The sequence below is a fragment of the Notolepis coatsorum genome (genome assembly GCF_963971535.1).
Source record: "Notolepis coatsorum genome assembly, chromosome: 10".
NCBI lineage: Eukaryota > Metazoa > Chordata > Actinopteri > Aulopiformes > Paralepididae > Notolepis > Notolepis coatsorum.
In genome coordinates, this window is record NC_140174.1 from 14,255,951 (window position 1) to 14,272,570 (window position 16,620).

General features: G+C 47.0%; 1 protein-coding gene across 1 annotated transcript in view; it reads left to right on the forward strand.

The window, feature by feature from the left end:
• The window catches only part of rab11fip3 (RAB11 family interacting protein 3 (class II)), a 104,165-nt gene that overhangs the window by 69,181 nt on the left and 18,364 nt on the right, over positions 1-16,620 (forward strand). Inside the window, exons 5-8 of the mRNA XM_084323982.1 lie at positions 4,622-4,822; positions 15,008-15,043; positions 15,210-15,303; positions 16,383-16,620. The exon at positions 16,383-16,620 is cut by the window's right edge and continues 7 nt beyond it. Of these exons, the coding sequence (XP_084180108.1) occupies positions 4,622-4,822; positions 15,008-15,043; positions 15,210-15,303; positions 16,383-16,620 (569 nt within the window). The remainder of the gene's footprint in view (positions 1-4,621; positions 4,823-15,007; positions 15,044-15,209; positions 15,304-16,382) is intronic.

Consider the following 16,620-nt stretch of genomic DNA (forward strand, 5'->3'; position numbering starts at 1 on the left):
AGGAGAACAGCAGGGTAGTTTGGACTCTGTGTAACCAGGAGAACAGCAGGGTAGTTTGGACTCTGTGTAACCAGGAGAACAGCAGGGTAGTTTGGACTCTGTGTAACCAGGAGAACAGCAGGGTAGTTTGGACTCGGTGTAACCCAGGAGAACAGCAGGGTAGTTTGGACTCGGTGTAACCAGGAGAACAGCAGGGTAGTTTGGACTTGGTGTAACCAGGAGAACAGCAGGCTCGTTTGGACTTGGTGTAACCAGGAGAACAGCAGGCTCATTTGGACTCTGTGTAATCCAGAGAACAGCAGGCTCATTTGGACTCTGTGTAACCCAGAGAACAGCAGGCTCATTTGGACTCTGTGTAACCAGGAGAACAGCAGGCTCATTTGGACTCTGTGTAACCCAGAGAACAGCAGGCTCATTTGGACTCTGTGTAACCAGGAGAACAGCAGGCTCATTTGGACTCTGTGTAACCCAGAGAACAGCAGGCTCATTTGGACTCTGTGTAACCCAGAGAACAGCAGGCTCATTTGGACTTGGCGTAGCCCAGAGAGGCGTCAGGATTCCACTCTGGTTGTCTGGGGTTTTGTCTCCAGTCGCTCCGAGGCTTCCACGCCTGGGCAGCGGAAGGCGCCGCCTGAAGATGCGCTCCCTCTCCTCGCCGGCCCTCCTCGGCCTGATGAGCAGGGGCCTGGAGGGCCTGAAGGACGCAGAGTAAGTGGCTGTCCCACCCCAACCGCTCGGCATCATTCTGGCTGTTCTCCGTGTAGAAGAGAGTATCTGAAATGTTGTGATGTCATCTGTGGCGTCCAGAGGCTTTTGTTTAGTACATAAGATAAGATAAGATGATCCTTTATTGATCCCCTTGGGGAAGGTCGGGTGTCAAAGCAGCATGGGGGGGGGGGGGGGGACAGGGTGGGGGATACATAGCTTCACAGTCCTATATACACTATTAAAGTATAGATACAAATACAATATAATGTAAAAAAAAAAAAGTACAAACACAAGATAGTCCAATGATGAGAGTCCAGTGATATTAGTCTCTAGTGCAAAATACAAGATGGTCAGTACGGTGATGTGAGTCTCTAGTTCTCAGAAAAAATATATAACGCACATCCTCCGTTCGTTGGTGCTGAGCCAAACTGTCAAAACAGTAATACATAAGAACAAAGCGGGGCTCGCAACTCACTTGTAGTTCCAAGGTGATTTTAATAAACAAAAAAAGGCAATAGATGCAACGTTTCGACCTTACCGGTCTTCCTCAAGCATGCATACAACACAACATGACATATTTTTTATACAGGAAGTGAAAAATCAGCCCCACCTGGTGATCAGGGGCGGTCCCAAGACTTGCATGATTGATACATTTATACATGATTAAGACATCTCTAGTTCTCAAACATGAAAAGGTACAAGGTCCTTATTGAGATCTGAAATATGCAGGTTTCAAACCTTTATTTAAACTCAAAAGGCAACTGAGCTTTCCCTCATTTACAGTCACGTCGAGTGTACATACAGAAATAAGCGCACAAAAAAAGAGAAAAGCATATAAAATCAAACGGAGAGACCACAAGACGTGGCGAAGAGCAAGGATAACAAATCAATTAAAACACATACAACTTGATCGACAAAGGTTGGAGAGATCAAGGTTTTAAACTATGCAACAGAGGGGAGAATCTCAAGCTTTAAGGACTGTTGGAGAGTTCATTCCATGAGCTAGAGGGGAATCGTAGCAAAATGCAGATTTACCCTGTGCAGAGCAAACTCAGGGGTATCTTAAGGACCAGCCAGTCACTAGATGGGCTCACTAATGGGTCCGGTCTCGAAAACACACCAAGCGGACGGTCTGTGTCATTGTTGTGTGAGGAGCCTTTTTTTTTGCTGAGTTGGACATCCTCATCCTGTATGTACCTCAGACACCGACGATGTCCTGCAAGATAACAGGAAAGGACTTTCCAGCTTTACCCTCCAGTGACAAGCACCAGTATATTTACTGAACTGCGGTGAACCCTGTCAGCCTAGTCAACACGAGCGCGCTGACCCTGTCGACCCTGATCACCACACCTGGCCCATGCATGGCTTCGTATGAATGTGTGAAAGATGGCACGCTAATAATAACAGCGTGGCAATCTTTGTTCTGTCTCTCGGCTCAATTAAGGTCACCATAAGCTTACCCCACATACCAGCCAGCGATGGCTCTGCTCACTGGTGTTGCCGTCGCAGATTTGAAGTGCCAATGAACCGCAAGACGTTCTGTTTTCCGGCCACGGCGGACTTTAAATGAAATCAATGTGAATGAACGGATTACATTTAAAGACAAGTGATTGTAGAACTTGTCCAGATTGCTACTCTTCCTCTCTGGGAGATTAATCACGGGAGCAAATGCTCTTGTTTAGTTTATTATTATTGATTTAGTTCCTAGTAATTTTCAGACTTCTGGGGTATACAGTATATACCTGCTTATACTGTACATCTGCATATAACCCATATAACTCTGTATGATAGCATGTACAATAATCCGTCCGTTCGTCCGTCCGTCTGGCTCTGTTACAGTTGGCAGACAGACGGACGGACAGACAGACAGACAGACAGACAGACAGACAGACAGACAGACAGACAGACAGACAGACAGACAGACAGACAGACACACAGACAGACACACAGACAGACACACAGACAGACACACAGACAGACACACAGACACACAGAGAGACAGAGAGACAGACAGACACACAGACACACGGACAGACACACAGACACACAGACAGACACACAGACAGACACACGGACAGACAGACGGACAGACAGACGGACAGACAGACACACGGACACACAGACAGACAGACAGACAGACACACGGACAGACAGACAGACACACAGACAGACACACGGACACACGGACACACAGACAGACACACGGACACACAGACAGACACACAGACAGACACACAGACGGACACACAGACACACAGACACACGGACAGACACACAGACAGACACACGGACAGACACACAGACAGACACACGGACAGACACACAGACAGACACACGGACAGACACACAGACAGACACACAGACAGACACACAGACAGACACACAGACAGACACACAGACAGACAGACACAGACAGACAGACAGACACAGACAGACAGACAGACAGACAGACAGACACACAGACAGACACACGGACGGACAGACACACAGACAGACACACGGACACACGGCTGAAGCACAGCAGCGCCTCTGTTTGGGCTGAACAGGGAGACAGAATAGATGGGCCTTGTTAGGTAAGTTGGTCTGTAAATGGATGGTCCCAGATCTGTTTTTAAACTCACTGTGATGTTTATAGTTTCTAAACTTAACACATCGCCCTCTATCTTTAGCCGGAGCCTCAAGATGCATGTTGTAGTTATTACACACACATGGAGATCCGAACCCTGAAAACATCCACAAATACACGAGGGTTCACCTGCGTTCTGTTTGCTACAGTATACTCCTCTTTCAAGTTTCCAGTCTGTTTATTAAATATCACAATAAAATACAGGTACTTTACAGTGAAATGCTTGGTTCTGTATATAAGCCCCTGAGAGTGTGCTTCATACATTAAAGAAAAAGTAAGTAAGAAAGTAAGTAAGTAAAGAGGAATATACAATATACAGTTATACATATATACAATATACAGTGCAATATACAATCTAAAGTAGTAAACATTTGTAAACGGTGAGGTACAATGCAGAAAATTAGGTACACAACTTTGAGGTAAGGTGCAATTTCAAATGAGGTATGAATGTAGTGCAAATCTCTTTTAATAATAGATAAATATAATGTAGTTTTAAAGTGTCTAAAGTGAGTGTTAAGGTGAGTGTTTGTTTAAAAGTGAGTGTGTGGATGTGTGTGCAATGAGTGTGTAGATGATGGGTTAGTGTTACATGGAGTCATTGGACATCCTGATGGCCTGGGGATAGAAGCTCCTTCAGAGTGTCTCTGTACTGACCATGAGACTCCGGTAGCGCTTGCCTGGAGATAGAAGCTACTTCTGAGTCTCTCTGTACTGGCCATGAGACTCCGGTAGCGCTTGCCTGGGGATAGAAGCTCCTTCCGAGTCTCTCTGTACTGACCATGAGACTCCGGTAGCACTTGCCTGACCGCAACAGTTCAAAGAGGCAGTTGTTTGGGTGACTAGAGTCTTTGGTTATTCTCTTAGCCTTGGCCCTGCAACGCTTGTTGTAAATGTCCTGGAGAGTGGGAAGCCCACCTCCAATTGTGCGCTCGGCTGAACGGGCCACTCTCTGTAGTCTGCTGCGGTCTCCCTGACCTCTCCCTGTGTATCTCCTCCCAGGTTCTCCCTGACCCCTCCCTCTGCCTCTCCCAGGTTATCCCAGACCTCTGAATGAATGAATGAATGAAAACTTTATTTAACAGATTGCAGAATGGGTACAATACAGTACGGCTCAATACACACAATTGTTAAGGGGATGCAGACCAGAGAAAGACTTTTGTCTTGTTTTACATCAGGGTCCCCCATTTTCAAAATGACCCCTCCCTCTCCCAGGTTCTCTGACCTCTCCCTGTGTCTCTCTCCCAGGTTCTCCCTGACCTCTGACCTCTCCCTGTGTCTCTCTCCCAGGTTCTCCCTGAACGCCGAGCTCCACAGCCACTCTCTGGTGACGGTGATCGGCGGAGAGGAGGAGCACTTCGAGGACTTTGGGGAGAGCAACAACACCTCCGAGCTGCTGCTGCTGGAGACCAGCGTGGAGGACGTGGAGGTGGGCCTCTGCCTCCTCCAGACCCCGGAGCAGCTCAAGGGCTCCTCGCTCCTCTCCCCCAGGTACACCTCGCTCTTACGCCCCAGCCACAGCCAGGCGCTCGGCACAATCCCAGAGTCGTGGGTTTAATCCAATGCGGTGTGTAGAGGACGCGGTTCAATGCTATTTCAAATTTTGTTATGATGAGCTATTTCTGTACCTCTCTAACCAAATCCGATATGAAAAGAAGGGATGAGTCAGACGGTCTGACTCCTAGGGTTATTTAAGGGCCGTGAATACGGATACCGTTTTATCCCAGGGTGTCGATTCACACCCCCGTGCCTTATCTGGTTCCTCCTGGTTGTTGTGGAACACGGCTACATTCTCAGCTTGCTGTTAACTTTCTGAGGAGTGACTGTTTGTTCACAAAGACTGCAAGGTCAAACATTGATAAGAAACTCTGTGTAGAAGTCCTTCTCTCCTTCGCTCCTCTTCTTCTCTCCTCTCCTCTTTCCTCTCCCCCTCTTCTTCCCTCTTCTTCCCTCTCATTCTCTCCTCTCCCTCTCTCTCTCCCTCTCTCTCCTCTTTCCTCTCCCCCTCTTCTTCCCTCTTCTTCCCTCTCATTCTCTCCTCTCCCTCTCTCTCTCCCTCTCCATCTCATTTTCTCCTCTCCCTCTCATCTCCTTCTCTCCTCTCCCTCTCATCTCCTTCTCTCCTCTCCATCTCCTTTTCTCCTCTCCCTCTCCTCCTCTCCTCTCATTCTCCCCTCTTTCCCCCTCTCTCCCCCTCTCATTCTCTCCTCTCCCTCTCTCTCTCCCTCTCCATCTAATTTTCTCCTCTCCCTCTCCTCTCATTTTCTCCTCTCCCTCTCATCTCCTTCTCTCCTCCATCTCCCTTTCTCATCTCCCTCTCCTCCTCTCCTCCCATTCTCCCCTCTCTCTCCCTCTCCTTCTCTGCTCCCTCTCTCCCTCTCACTCTGGCCAGTTCCAGTAATGTGCCCTCTCCTGTGCCCTTGTCAGCTCTTCCTGATGGGTCTGAAAATGACAGTCACGTGCTTGTAGATTTTGTGAAAGGAGAAGCATTCAGCAACTCTTGGATGGATGTTTTAAAAATAATGTTCTTTAACCCTGATGAAGACATGTTGCCGAAACGCGTCGGTTTGAATTATATTAATAAAGAGCATTATTTTTAGAACAGCCACCAGCCTCCAAGAGTTGCTGAATTCTTCTCCTTTGATCTAAAAAAACAAAACAAAACAATGACCGTTCATGCACCTCGGCTGAAGGGCGAAGTTGCGACCGATCTTTTGTTTCTCTTGTAGACTCTGTGGCGAGTCCTCCCGGGCCAATAGACAGTATAGGTGTCCCTGGTGTCTAAACAAGCCTTTAGGACTACGCTAGGGGTCGTATGAAGCGTAGAGACATCCTGTTTACACCCAAACACACACACACACAGACGCACTGTTGTCCCAGGCTCTGGTCCTCTGCCACCGTCCTGGTAAAAATCCTACACTTATGTTTTCCTGACCGTTCTTCCTCCTCCACTCTGTTTCCATCAGTTAGCCGTAATCCGGATAATATGCATAATTCCCGCTTGTGTTGACATTTCCCTGGTCTGCCTGGAAGCAGCTGACGGCCCGGGTGTTGGTAGCCCCCCGTCACAATATGGAAATAAGCCGCTCTAAATGGATTTGGCATTAATAGTGTTTTCATAGTAACTGAAACCGACGGGCTTTTTTCCCCCATTGTGATTAATCTTCCCAGTCCATGAGAGCAGTAAGACTGTTCCTTGCAGTGAGGTTAGTGTGGTAAGATAGCCGACTCCCTGTGGTTCCATCCTGGTTTGTATTCCTCTCACGGCTTTCTGTGGTTTATGGAGGTTAACGCAAAGGAAAATGCTAATTCACGACACAAGCAGAACGTCGCCACGTGGGGAGTCTATGGACACGCCGTCGGGTTTCTACGTACGGAAACATTTAGGCCTTTTCAGTCTTACCGCCTACGCCTGCACCCACACACGTACACACTGATGCATATAAACCAGCGCTGCTTGCAGCGTTCTAGAGAGAACTGTGGGATGGCTGCTTGCAGCGTTCTAGAGAGAACTGTGGGATGGCTGCTTGCAGCGTTCTAGAGAGAACTGGGGGATGGCTGCTTGCAGCGTTCTAGAGAGAACTGTGGGATGGCTGCTTGCAGCGTTCTAGAGAGAACTGTGGGATGGCTGCTTGCAGTGTTCTAGAGAGAACTGTGGGACGGCTGCTTGCAGCGTTCTAGAGAGAACTGGGGTATGGCTGCTTGCAGCGTTCTAGAGAGAACTGTGGGATGGCTGCTTGCAGCGTTCTAGAGAGAACTGTGGGATGGCTGCTTGCAGCGTTCTAGAGAGAACTGTGGGATGGCTGCTTGCAGCGTTCTAGAGAGAACTGTGGGATGGCTGCTTGCAGCGTTCTAGAGAGAACTGGGGTATGGCTGCTTGCAGCGTTCTAGAGAGAACTGGGGTATGGCTGCTTGCAGCGTTCTAGAGAGAACTGGGGTATGGCTGCTTGCAGCGTTCTAGAGAGAACTGTGGGACGGCTGCTTGCAGTGTTCTAGAGAACAGTGGGATGGCTGCTTGCAGTGTTCTAGAGAGAACTGTGGGATGGCTGCTTGCAGTGTTCTAGAGAGAACTATGGGATGTCTGCTTGCAGTGTTCTAGAGAGAACTGTGGGATGGCTGCTTGCAGTGTTCTAGAGAACTGTGGGATGGCTGCTTGCAGCATTCTAGAGAGAACTGGGGTATGGCTGCTTGCAGCGTTCTAGAGAACAGTGGGATGGCTGCCTTCACACTCGAGACTGCACTCCCCTGGGTCCTCAGCTGTTCACGCGCCAAGTGGGAAGTCGATCGGATGAGCGGTTCTCGAGATATGCGAAGGACAGACGGACAGACAGACAGACAGACAGACAGACAGACAGACAGACACTGAGATTCCTTCCTCTACAGTTGGATGGATGACGAGTGCTCTGACCCCGTCTTGTGTATTTCTTGGATAATGGGCTGATGCTGCTCTTCAAATGCAGTCAATAGAAATGAATTCTCTGTCAGTAATGCAGTGATATTACAGTTCACATTTTCTCAGTGTGCACTTCTGCGACGCTATTGGCAGTGGCACGACTGAGATCAGTACATTTTATAGAGTCTTAAAGAGGTTTACTGGCCTTCTTACCGCTGAGTAAGGATGACTTAACTCCTGGACGCCTTGAATCAGGATAAAAGGTCTTATCTAAAAAAGATTAAAACCTATATATATATTTTATACCTAGCTATATATTCTCTGTCTATCTATTGCACTTTAATACCTTTTTGTTCATGAAACCACATCTAATAGATTATTGAGACTTTTGGTTGTCTCTCTCTCTGTCTCTCTTTCTCTCTTTCTCTCTATCTCTCACTCTCTCGGTCTCTATTTCTCCCTTTCTCTGTCTCTCCGTCTCTCTCTGTCCCTGTGTCTCCTCCCCCTCTCTCTCCTTTTCCCCTCTATCTCCTCTCTCTGTCTCTCCCACCCTCTCTCTCTGTCTCCCTCGCTCTCTGTTTCCCTCTCTCTCTGTCTCTCTCTCTCTCTCTCTCTCTCGCTCTCTCGCTCTCTCTCTCTCTTGCTCTCTCTCTCTCTCTGCTGACCAGTCTAAATTGTCTTCATTGTAATTCTGGGACGACGGTCTGTGACACAGAAGGATCTGAATGATATCATCTTTTGAATGAGCAATAGATTTGTTTCAATGACACTACAGGCGAGGGAACTGGAGGGAGGGAGGGAGGGAGCAAGAGAGAGAGAGTGAGAGAGAGTGTGAGCTGGCTGACTGCTCCACACAGGCCTTTCTGTTGAAGAATGTGGCTCTCTAGTTTCTCTCTCGTCTGTCTCTCTCACACACACACACACACACACACACACACACACACACACACACACACACACACACACACACACACACACACACACACACACACACACACACACACACACACACACACACACACACACACACACACACACACACCTACCTCTCCCCCGGTGATGAACGAGAAATTGATATACAACAATGATAAAAAGGGGAGGCACACACACACACACACACACACCTACCTCTCCCCCGGTGATGAATGAGAAATTGATATACGACAATGATAAAAAAGGGGAGGCGCTCACACACACACACACACACACACACACTCACACCGCAGCGGATGTCACTTAGCGAGGTTGTCCTTCACGCCAGCCGACTGCTCGATACACAGAAGGGTTTCTAAAGTGCAGATGACTAGTCGAGTGTCACACACTCTGGAAATGCCACCACGCCGCTCAGCCTTTCTGCCTACGTCCACGAGAAGCGCTGCCAGCGTGTTGCATAACACACACACACACACACACACACACACACACACACACTCACATGCACACACACACACACACACACTCACTCACTCATACACACCAGACTGCCTGAATGAACAACGAGCCGGTAAAGGTGAGGCAGGAGAGGCTGCTGCTGTTGTTGTTCTGATGCTGGGCCGACAGCGGGCAGCGTTGTCATATGATTTATATAACTCTTATAACTCTGTATGATAGCATGTACAATAATGCTGTATGTGTTGTATATATATATATATATCCACACATCTGTCTGTACATACCTGCATATAATCCTTTGTTGCATATCTGTTAGGGGTGGGAATCGCCAGAGATCTCGTGATACGATACTATCGCGATACTTGAGCCGCGATACGATAGTATCGCGATACTCGATATATCGTGAATATTGCGATATTTTCTTTTTATTTATTTTTTTTATCAATTTTTTTTAACTGCAAAGTAAAACTGTCAACATGTTTTATCTAATAAAATAGAGTTCCCTATGTTCATCTCACTTCAATCATTTTTATTGCAGAACATGGTATTTTCTCAAGCAGACAGATGTAAACACTGTAATCTGTGTACCTGACAAACTGAACTGTTTGTATTACAGTCATATTCCAACTTAACTGAATGCACATGTGTGTGTGGACTACTGTACTATTACAGGTATTGAAATGAACAATGCAACTTCCTTATACAAAATGAATAATTAAATATCGATACTTGGCGTCCCTGTATCGATACAGTATCGCCACGCAAAGTATCACGATACTACTACATATCGATTTTTTCCCCCACCCCTAATATCTGTGTAGATACTATATATCTGTACATATCCCTTACCTACTCTTACTAGTTACGCTGCTGGCCAGTCTGACTTACTACCATAGTGTCTTTATACCCGCATCACTGTACATATTAAAACGCTGTACATACATCTGATTAGCACTATTACTCTGTACTTTTTGTTGTGCTGTATGATGACAATACATTTGAATCTAATGTAATTATTAACTGGATATTAACCCTTTGATCGCCGGGGTTAAATTCATAATTTACCATGGATCGCCAGCCCTATTTAACATGGAGAAGTTCCCCTTCTTTTATAGGGCTATAACTTTTTTAATTGTATTGCTAAATTGACATTACCATGGCCCATTCAAAGTCCTATATCTATTGTTCAGGGTGTAGCAACGTTATACTTTTTCATTAACATATTCATACTAAAATACGGTCTAAAGTATAAGTGTTTTTATCGTTTTCTGCAGCTTTCTCCAGAACTTGATTTATAGCCCTAAATGCATTATATTGATGATCAAATACAGTTTGATAGCGATCGGTGCCAGATAAAAAATGTCAAATGGACGTGGTTCTAGAAGTTACTACGTATGATCTGATGATGACCGGATGGGCGGGGGGTCGTTTATAATTCCGTGGGCAACGTTATATCATTCATCTAGTGTGGGTGATATGATCATTAGAGCAGTTAGTATAGAAGACATTAGAAAATAACGCTGAAACTCACCGTAGCTTCCTCTCGCCGTTGGACGATGAGCGTGGAACAGAATTTTTTCTATTATGGGATATAGAAATACCCGATCCATTTCCAGGTTGTATAATAGTATATACGTCCAAATCATGTTGTTTATCGAGTTATTGGCAACGGATCGCTATGTATTGTGTCGAGCTCGAGTCCCGGGACCTATAGCGAGTGATCGGACCAAATTGAAATGAGCACCAGCGTCTACATCCTCTTTCTTCCCTGGGCAATCTGCCGATCGGCCACCAGATGGCGCTCTCTGGAACCGTTAGAGAGTTGACAGGGGATCACCAGTACATATACTGTCCCCGGGGGAGAAATATGATTTCGATCACAGATTTTTGAAATATTGATATCAATGACGCTGTACAGCGTCATCGGCAGAATAAGCATGGCGGGGAATGACGCTGAAAAGCGTCAACGGCGATTAAAAGGTGAACCACTGTCAGTGATGCAGTATGAATAGATTCAGGTTTCATATATATTTGTTTTTAAAGTACATACTTTTTAAATTTCTTATTATTAAGGAATGAAATCTCGGGCGGCGCTTGACTTGGTGAGCATTGGTATGAGAGACTGTGTGTGAATATTCCAGCGATAACAGGAGATACGCACCATTTTCCAAGGAAACTATGAAAGAAGGAAGGGTCGTCACATCAGAACACCAGCGCTCTACGCTCTGCTTGGTGCCAGACTTTGGTGCCAGTTCTATTGAAGCCTGTGTTAAAACTCTAAATATACCAGCTATCTGAGGAAATATTCATCATCAACCAATATCAATAATTAAAAAGGCAACAAATTGCAGATGATCCTGACATCCGAGGTATTAATAACCTGTTTAAATGACGAGGAGACGACTGATCCCGCTCAACTCGATATCTGCGTTCACACGACGCTACACACTGACGAGACGACCCTTCCATCTTTTATAGTTTCCGTGTGATTTTCCAGGAAAATTCCCCATAATTGTGGGAAAAAAACTAAAACGAAGTGACTAAAAGTCGACTAAGACCCACAATGAATAACAGAGGCTTACAGCCCCCGCTGCATAATCCCGTCTCTCTTTCCTCTTTCAAAACCGAGGCCATCGCACTTGAATAACCACTCCTTCACATTGTTGCTAATGTCACCGGTATCTCTGCACGCTCCCAAGAGGTCTCCTCTCACCTGAGCACCCCCCCCCCCCTTCTCGTCCGCCACTCACCATTCCTTCTCTTCCTCCTCCTCTTCCTCCTCCTCCTCCTCCTCCTCAGCGCTGCCCTCCCCCCCGACCGCTTTCAGAGCTTCCTCAAGGAGGAGGCGCTGGACTTTTTCTGTAGCCAGTGTCACAAACAGATCAATCGTCTGGACGACCTCTCCACTCGCCTCAATGTCCTCGAGATGTCGAGGTAACGCGTGAACCCCACGTTCCCGCCGCCTCCTGACACACCCCGCGCGTGTGTGTGTGTGTGTGTGTTTTACACACTGCCGTGTCCCATTAGGCATCACACACATTCCCATGATGTGTGTCGTATGTAATTGACTGTACACATACACGCACAGTGTTATGGTATGTGTGTGTTTGGTGAAATGGTCACTCGCGCACGTCATCACCGATCACTCCTCATCTCCACCCCCGGCCTGCACGTCTCTCTGTGTGTGTTGAGTTGCAGTGGGTTAGCGTTTGGCTTGACGTTGGGGAAACTCAACCCAACCTAGGTGTGTGTTGTAGTGTGATGATGATGATGATGAAGGTCTTTATACGGTGAGTACAGCGATCTGCCGTGCTGCGTTCACCGACTGGTTTGCTCCGAGCTCCCATCGCTCACATCTGCATGGATTATGATTTGTCATACATACGTACATAATGATGACATTACAGCTTTCTTTCACTCAGCTCTAAAGAATGATGGTATCAATAAGTTCACCATCAAGAACTAAAATGAAGTGATTATCTTTGTAACGTAAAATAATCACAGGTGTTTATTTTAGTTTATTTCGGTGCCTTGTGGTTCTTCATGTCATTGCATTCATGCCCCCATCTCGAGTGTTTATTGCCAACGAACAGCGAGTGCTTGTGGCAAATCAGAGCTCTTCATGAAATCAGCCTGTATTTATCGAACATCTCAAAACGGTATTGCTGATCTAGGATCACCGGCTAGCTCTCACTTCGCTGTCTGATTCGTTACGATCCGAGAAGCAGGACAGGTCCCAGATCAGCACTGCTACACTCGAGCCGCTCGATAAACACAGGGCTATTGTGTTTTGTGTTGTTGTGTGACGTGTGATTATGTGAAACTTATGTTGTGTAACTTACATGGATAGTAATTGTTGTGACAGAAATGAGAATTGACCTATCCCAAAACCAGCCCCCTTATAAGACAAGAGATATTCCTTTATTGATCCCCTTGGGGGAGAGGTGAGAGAGATGAGGGGGTAGATGGAGCAGTAACGTACCAGGAGACAGTGTCTGAGAGGAGAGAGAGATGAGGGGTAGATGGAGCAGTAATGTACCAGGAGACGGTGTCTGAGAGGGAGAGAGGGATGAGGGGTAGATGGAGCAGTAACGTACCAGGAGACAGTGTCTGAGAGGGAGAGAGGGATGAGGGGTAGATGGAGCAGTAACGTACCAGGAGACAGTGTCTGAGAGGAGAGAGAGGGATGAGGGGTAGATGGAGCAGTAACGTACCAGGAGACAGTGTCTGAGAGGAGAGAGAGATGAGGGGTAGATGGAGCAGTAACGTACCAGGAGACAGTGTCTGAGAGGAGAGAGAGATGAGGGGTAGATGGAGCAGTAACGTACCAGGAGACAGTGTCTGAGAGATGAGAGAGATGAGGGGTAGATGGAGCAGTAACGTACCAGGAGACGGTGTCTGAGAGAAGAGAGAGATGAGGGGTAGATGGAGCAGTAACGTACCAGGAGACAGTGTCTGAGAGGGAGAGAGGGATGAGGGTGTAGATGGAGCAGTAACGTACCAGGAGACAGTGTCTGAGAGATGAGGGTGTAGATGGAGCAGTAATGTACCAGGAGACAGTGTCTGAGAGGGAGAGGAGAGAGAGATGAGGGGTAGATGGAGCAGTAACGTACCAGGAGACGGTGTCTGAGAGGGAGAGAGGGATGAGGGTGTAGATGGAGCAGTAACGTACCAGGAGACGGTGTCTGAGAGATGAGAGATGAGGGTGTAGATGGAGCAGTAACGTACCAGGAGACAGTGTCTGAGAGATGAGGGTGTAGATGGAGCAGTAACGTACCAGGAGACAGTGTCTGAGAGATGAGGGTGTAGATGGAGCAGTAATGTACCAGGAGACAGTGTCTGAGAGGGAGAGGAGAGAGAGATGAGGGGTAGATGGAGCAGTAACGTACAAGGAGACGGTGTCTGAGAGGGAGAGAGGGATGAGGGTGTAGATGGAGCAGTAACGTACCAGGAGACAGTGTCTGAGAGGGAGAGAGGGATGAGGGTGTAGATGGAGCAGTAACGTACCAGGAGACAGTGTCTGAGAGGGAGAGAGGGATGAGGGTGTAGATGGAGCAGTAACGTACCAGGAGACGGTGTCTGAGAGATGAGAGATGAGGGTGTAGATGGAGCAGTAACGTACCAGGAGACAGTGTCTGAGAGGGAGAGAGATGAGGGGGTAGATGGAGCAGTAACATACCAGGAGACTGTGTCTGAGAGAAGAGAGAGATGAGAGAGATGAGGGGGTAGATGGAGCAGTAATGTACCAGGAGACAGTGTCTGAGAGGAGAGAGATGAGAGAGATGAGGGGTAGATGGAGCAGTAATGTACCAGGAGACGGTGTCTGAGAGAAGAGAGAGATGAGAGAGATGAGGGGGTAGATGGAGCAGTAATGTACCAGGAGACAGTGTCTGAGACGGAGAGAGAGATCAGAGGTAGATGGAGCAGTAAAGTGTCTCACTCAAAGTGTCTGAGAGGGAGAGATGAGAGAGGAGAGGGGGTAGATGGAGCAGTAACGTGTCTCACTCAAAGTGTCTGAGAGGGAGAGATGAGAGAGATGAGGGGGTAGATGGAGCAGTAACGTGTCTCACTCAAAGTGTCTGAGAGGGCGAGATGAGAGAGATGAGGGGTAGATGGAGCAGTAACGTGTCTCACTCAAAGTGTCTGAGATGAGAGAGATGAGAGAGATGAGGGGTAGATGGAGCAGTAACGTGTCTCACTCAAAGTGTCTGAGAGGGAGAGATGAGAGAGATGAGGGGGTAGATGGAGCAGTAACGTGTCTCACTCAAAGTGTCTGAGAGGGCGAGATGAGAGAGATTAGGGGTAGATGGAGCAGTAATGTGTCTCACTCTTTCCTCCTATCCTTTCTCTCTTCCTGATTGTTTCCTGTTGTTTTATTCTCCCCTATCTAGCTCAGGCAAGAGGCTGTCCAGCAAGAAAGTAGCAAGGTAAGCTAACGAGTCTAAATTACATCAGTAGGTGTAATGGTTTAAGTCTTTAGGTAATCAATTCCCTGTATGTCATGTATTGTTATCATAATGGGTAGTCTTTCTAGGGTCTGTTGAGTCTAATCTCCTCCTCCTCCTCCTCCTCCTCCTCCTCCTCCTCCTCTAGGAATCTCCTCCAGAACAGCACCATGACTCTGGACACTATGAGCGACTTGACCCGGAACATCCTGGAGCTGGCCGACAACGACATCACAGACAAGGTCAGAGTTCACCACCTTGTGGCCTAACGCGGTGCTGTATGTTATCATACAGGATGGTCATACTGTGTATAATTCTAACGGTCCGCATCAGAATGACTTCTTATAATCCCAAACACTTTGCTAATCCACTCATCAGTCATTGCATAACACAGTATTATGGTGTCATGCAGGGTTACTATTAGGGTTCGCTGGAATTCCTTGAAAACAGCCCATTTTTTAACAAGGTGCTTAAAAAGTCATTGTAATTAAAATCAATAATTTACATTGAAAGTTTTGTTCATCCATGATAAAATGGTTCTGAATCAAGAAATAATTTTTTTTTGATCTACAGTGTAACTAATTGTCGGAAATTGGTTTTAAGCCATAAATATTGGATACATTTTTTTTAAGCTAATAATTCATTTAAAAGTGAATTGTATCATTTTAAAATGAAAAAAATTGTGCTTGGAAAAGTACTTGAAAGTTCTTTAATTTCATTTTGCAATGTCTGTGGGAACCCTGTTATTACTGTATAATACGTTATTCAGGGAGCCCACATTAAACATGTAGAAAACACGCTGAAAAAAACAAAGCTCCAAAAAACACAATCGAAAACGATCTCATCAAATTACATAATACAAATATCTTGGCTTCGCTAAACCTAAACACGATGGTTACAGGTGAGTTAACCCTAAACACGATGGTTACAGGTGAGTTAACCCTAAACACGATGGTTACAGGTGAGTTAACCCTAAACACGATGGTTACAGGTGAGTTAACCCTAAACACGATGGTTACAGGTGAGTTAACCCTAAACACGATGGTTACAGGTGAGTTAACCCTAAACACGATGGTTACAGGTGAGTTAACCCTAAACACGATGGTTACAGGTGAGTTAACCCTGAACACGATGGTTACAGGTGAGTTAACCCTGAACACGATGGTTACAGGTGAGTTAACCCTAAACACGATGGTTACAGGTGAGTTAACCCTAAACACGATGGTTACAGGTGAGTTAACCCTAAACACGATGGTTACAGGTGAGTTAACCCTGAACACGATGGTTACAGGTGAGTTAACCCTGAACACGATGGTTACAGGTGCTGCTGCTGGAGCGGCGCGTGGCGGAGCTGGAGAAGGAGTCGGAGGCGTCGGGGGAGCAGCACACGCGGCTGCGCCAGGAGAACCTGCAGCTGGTGCACCGGGCCAACGCCCTGGAGGAGCAGCTGAAGGAGCAGGAGCTCCACGCCGACGAGCACCTGGAGCTGGAGGCCCGGCGCCACAAGGAGGCCCTCGGCAAGCTGGAGCGAGAGAGGGGGCTGGAGCTGGAGTACCTGC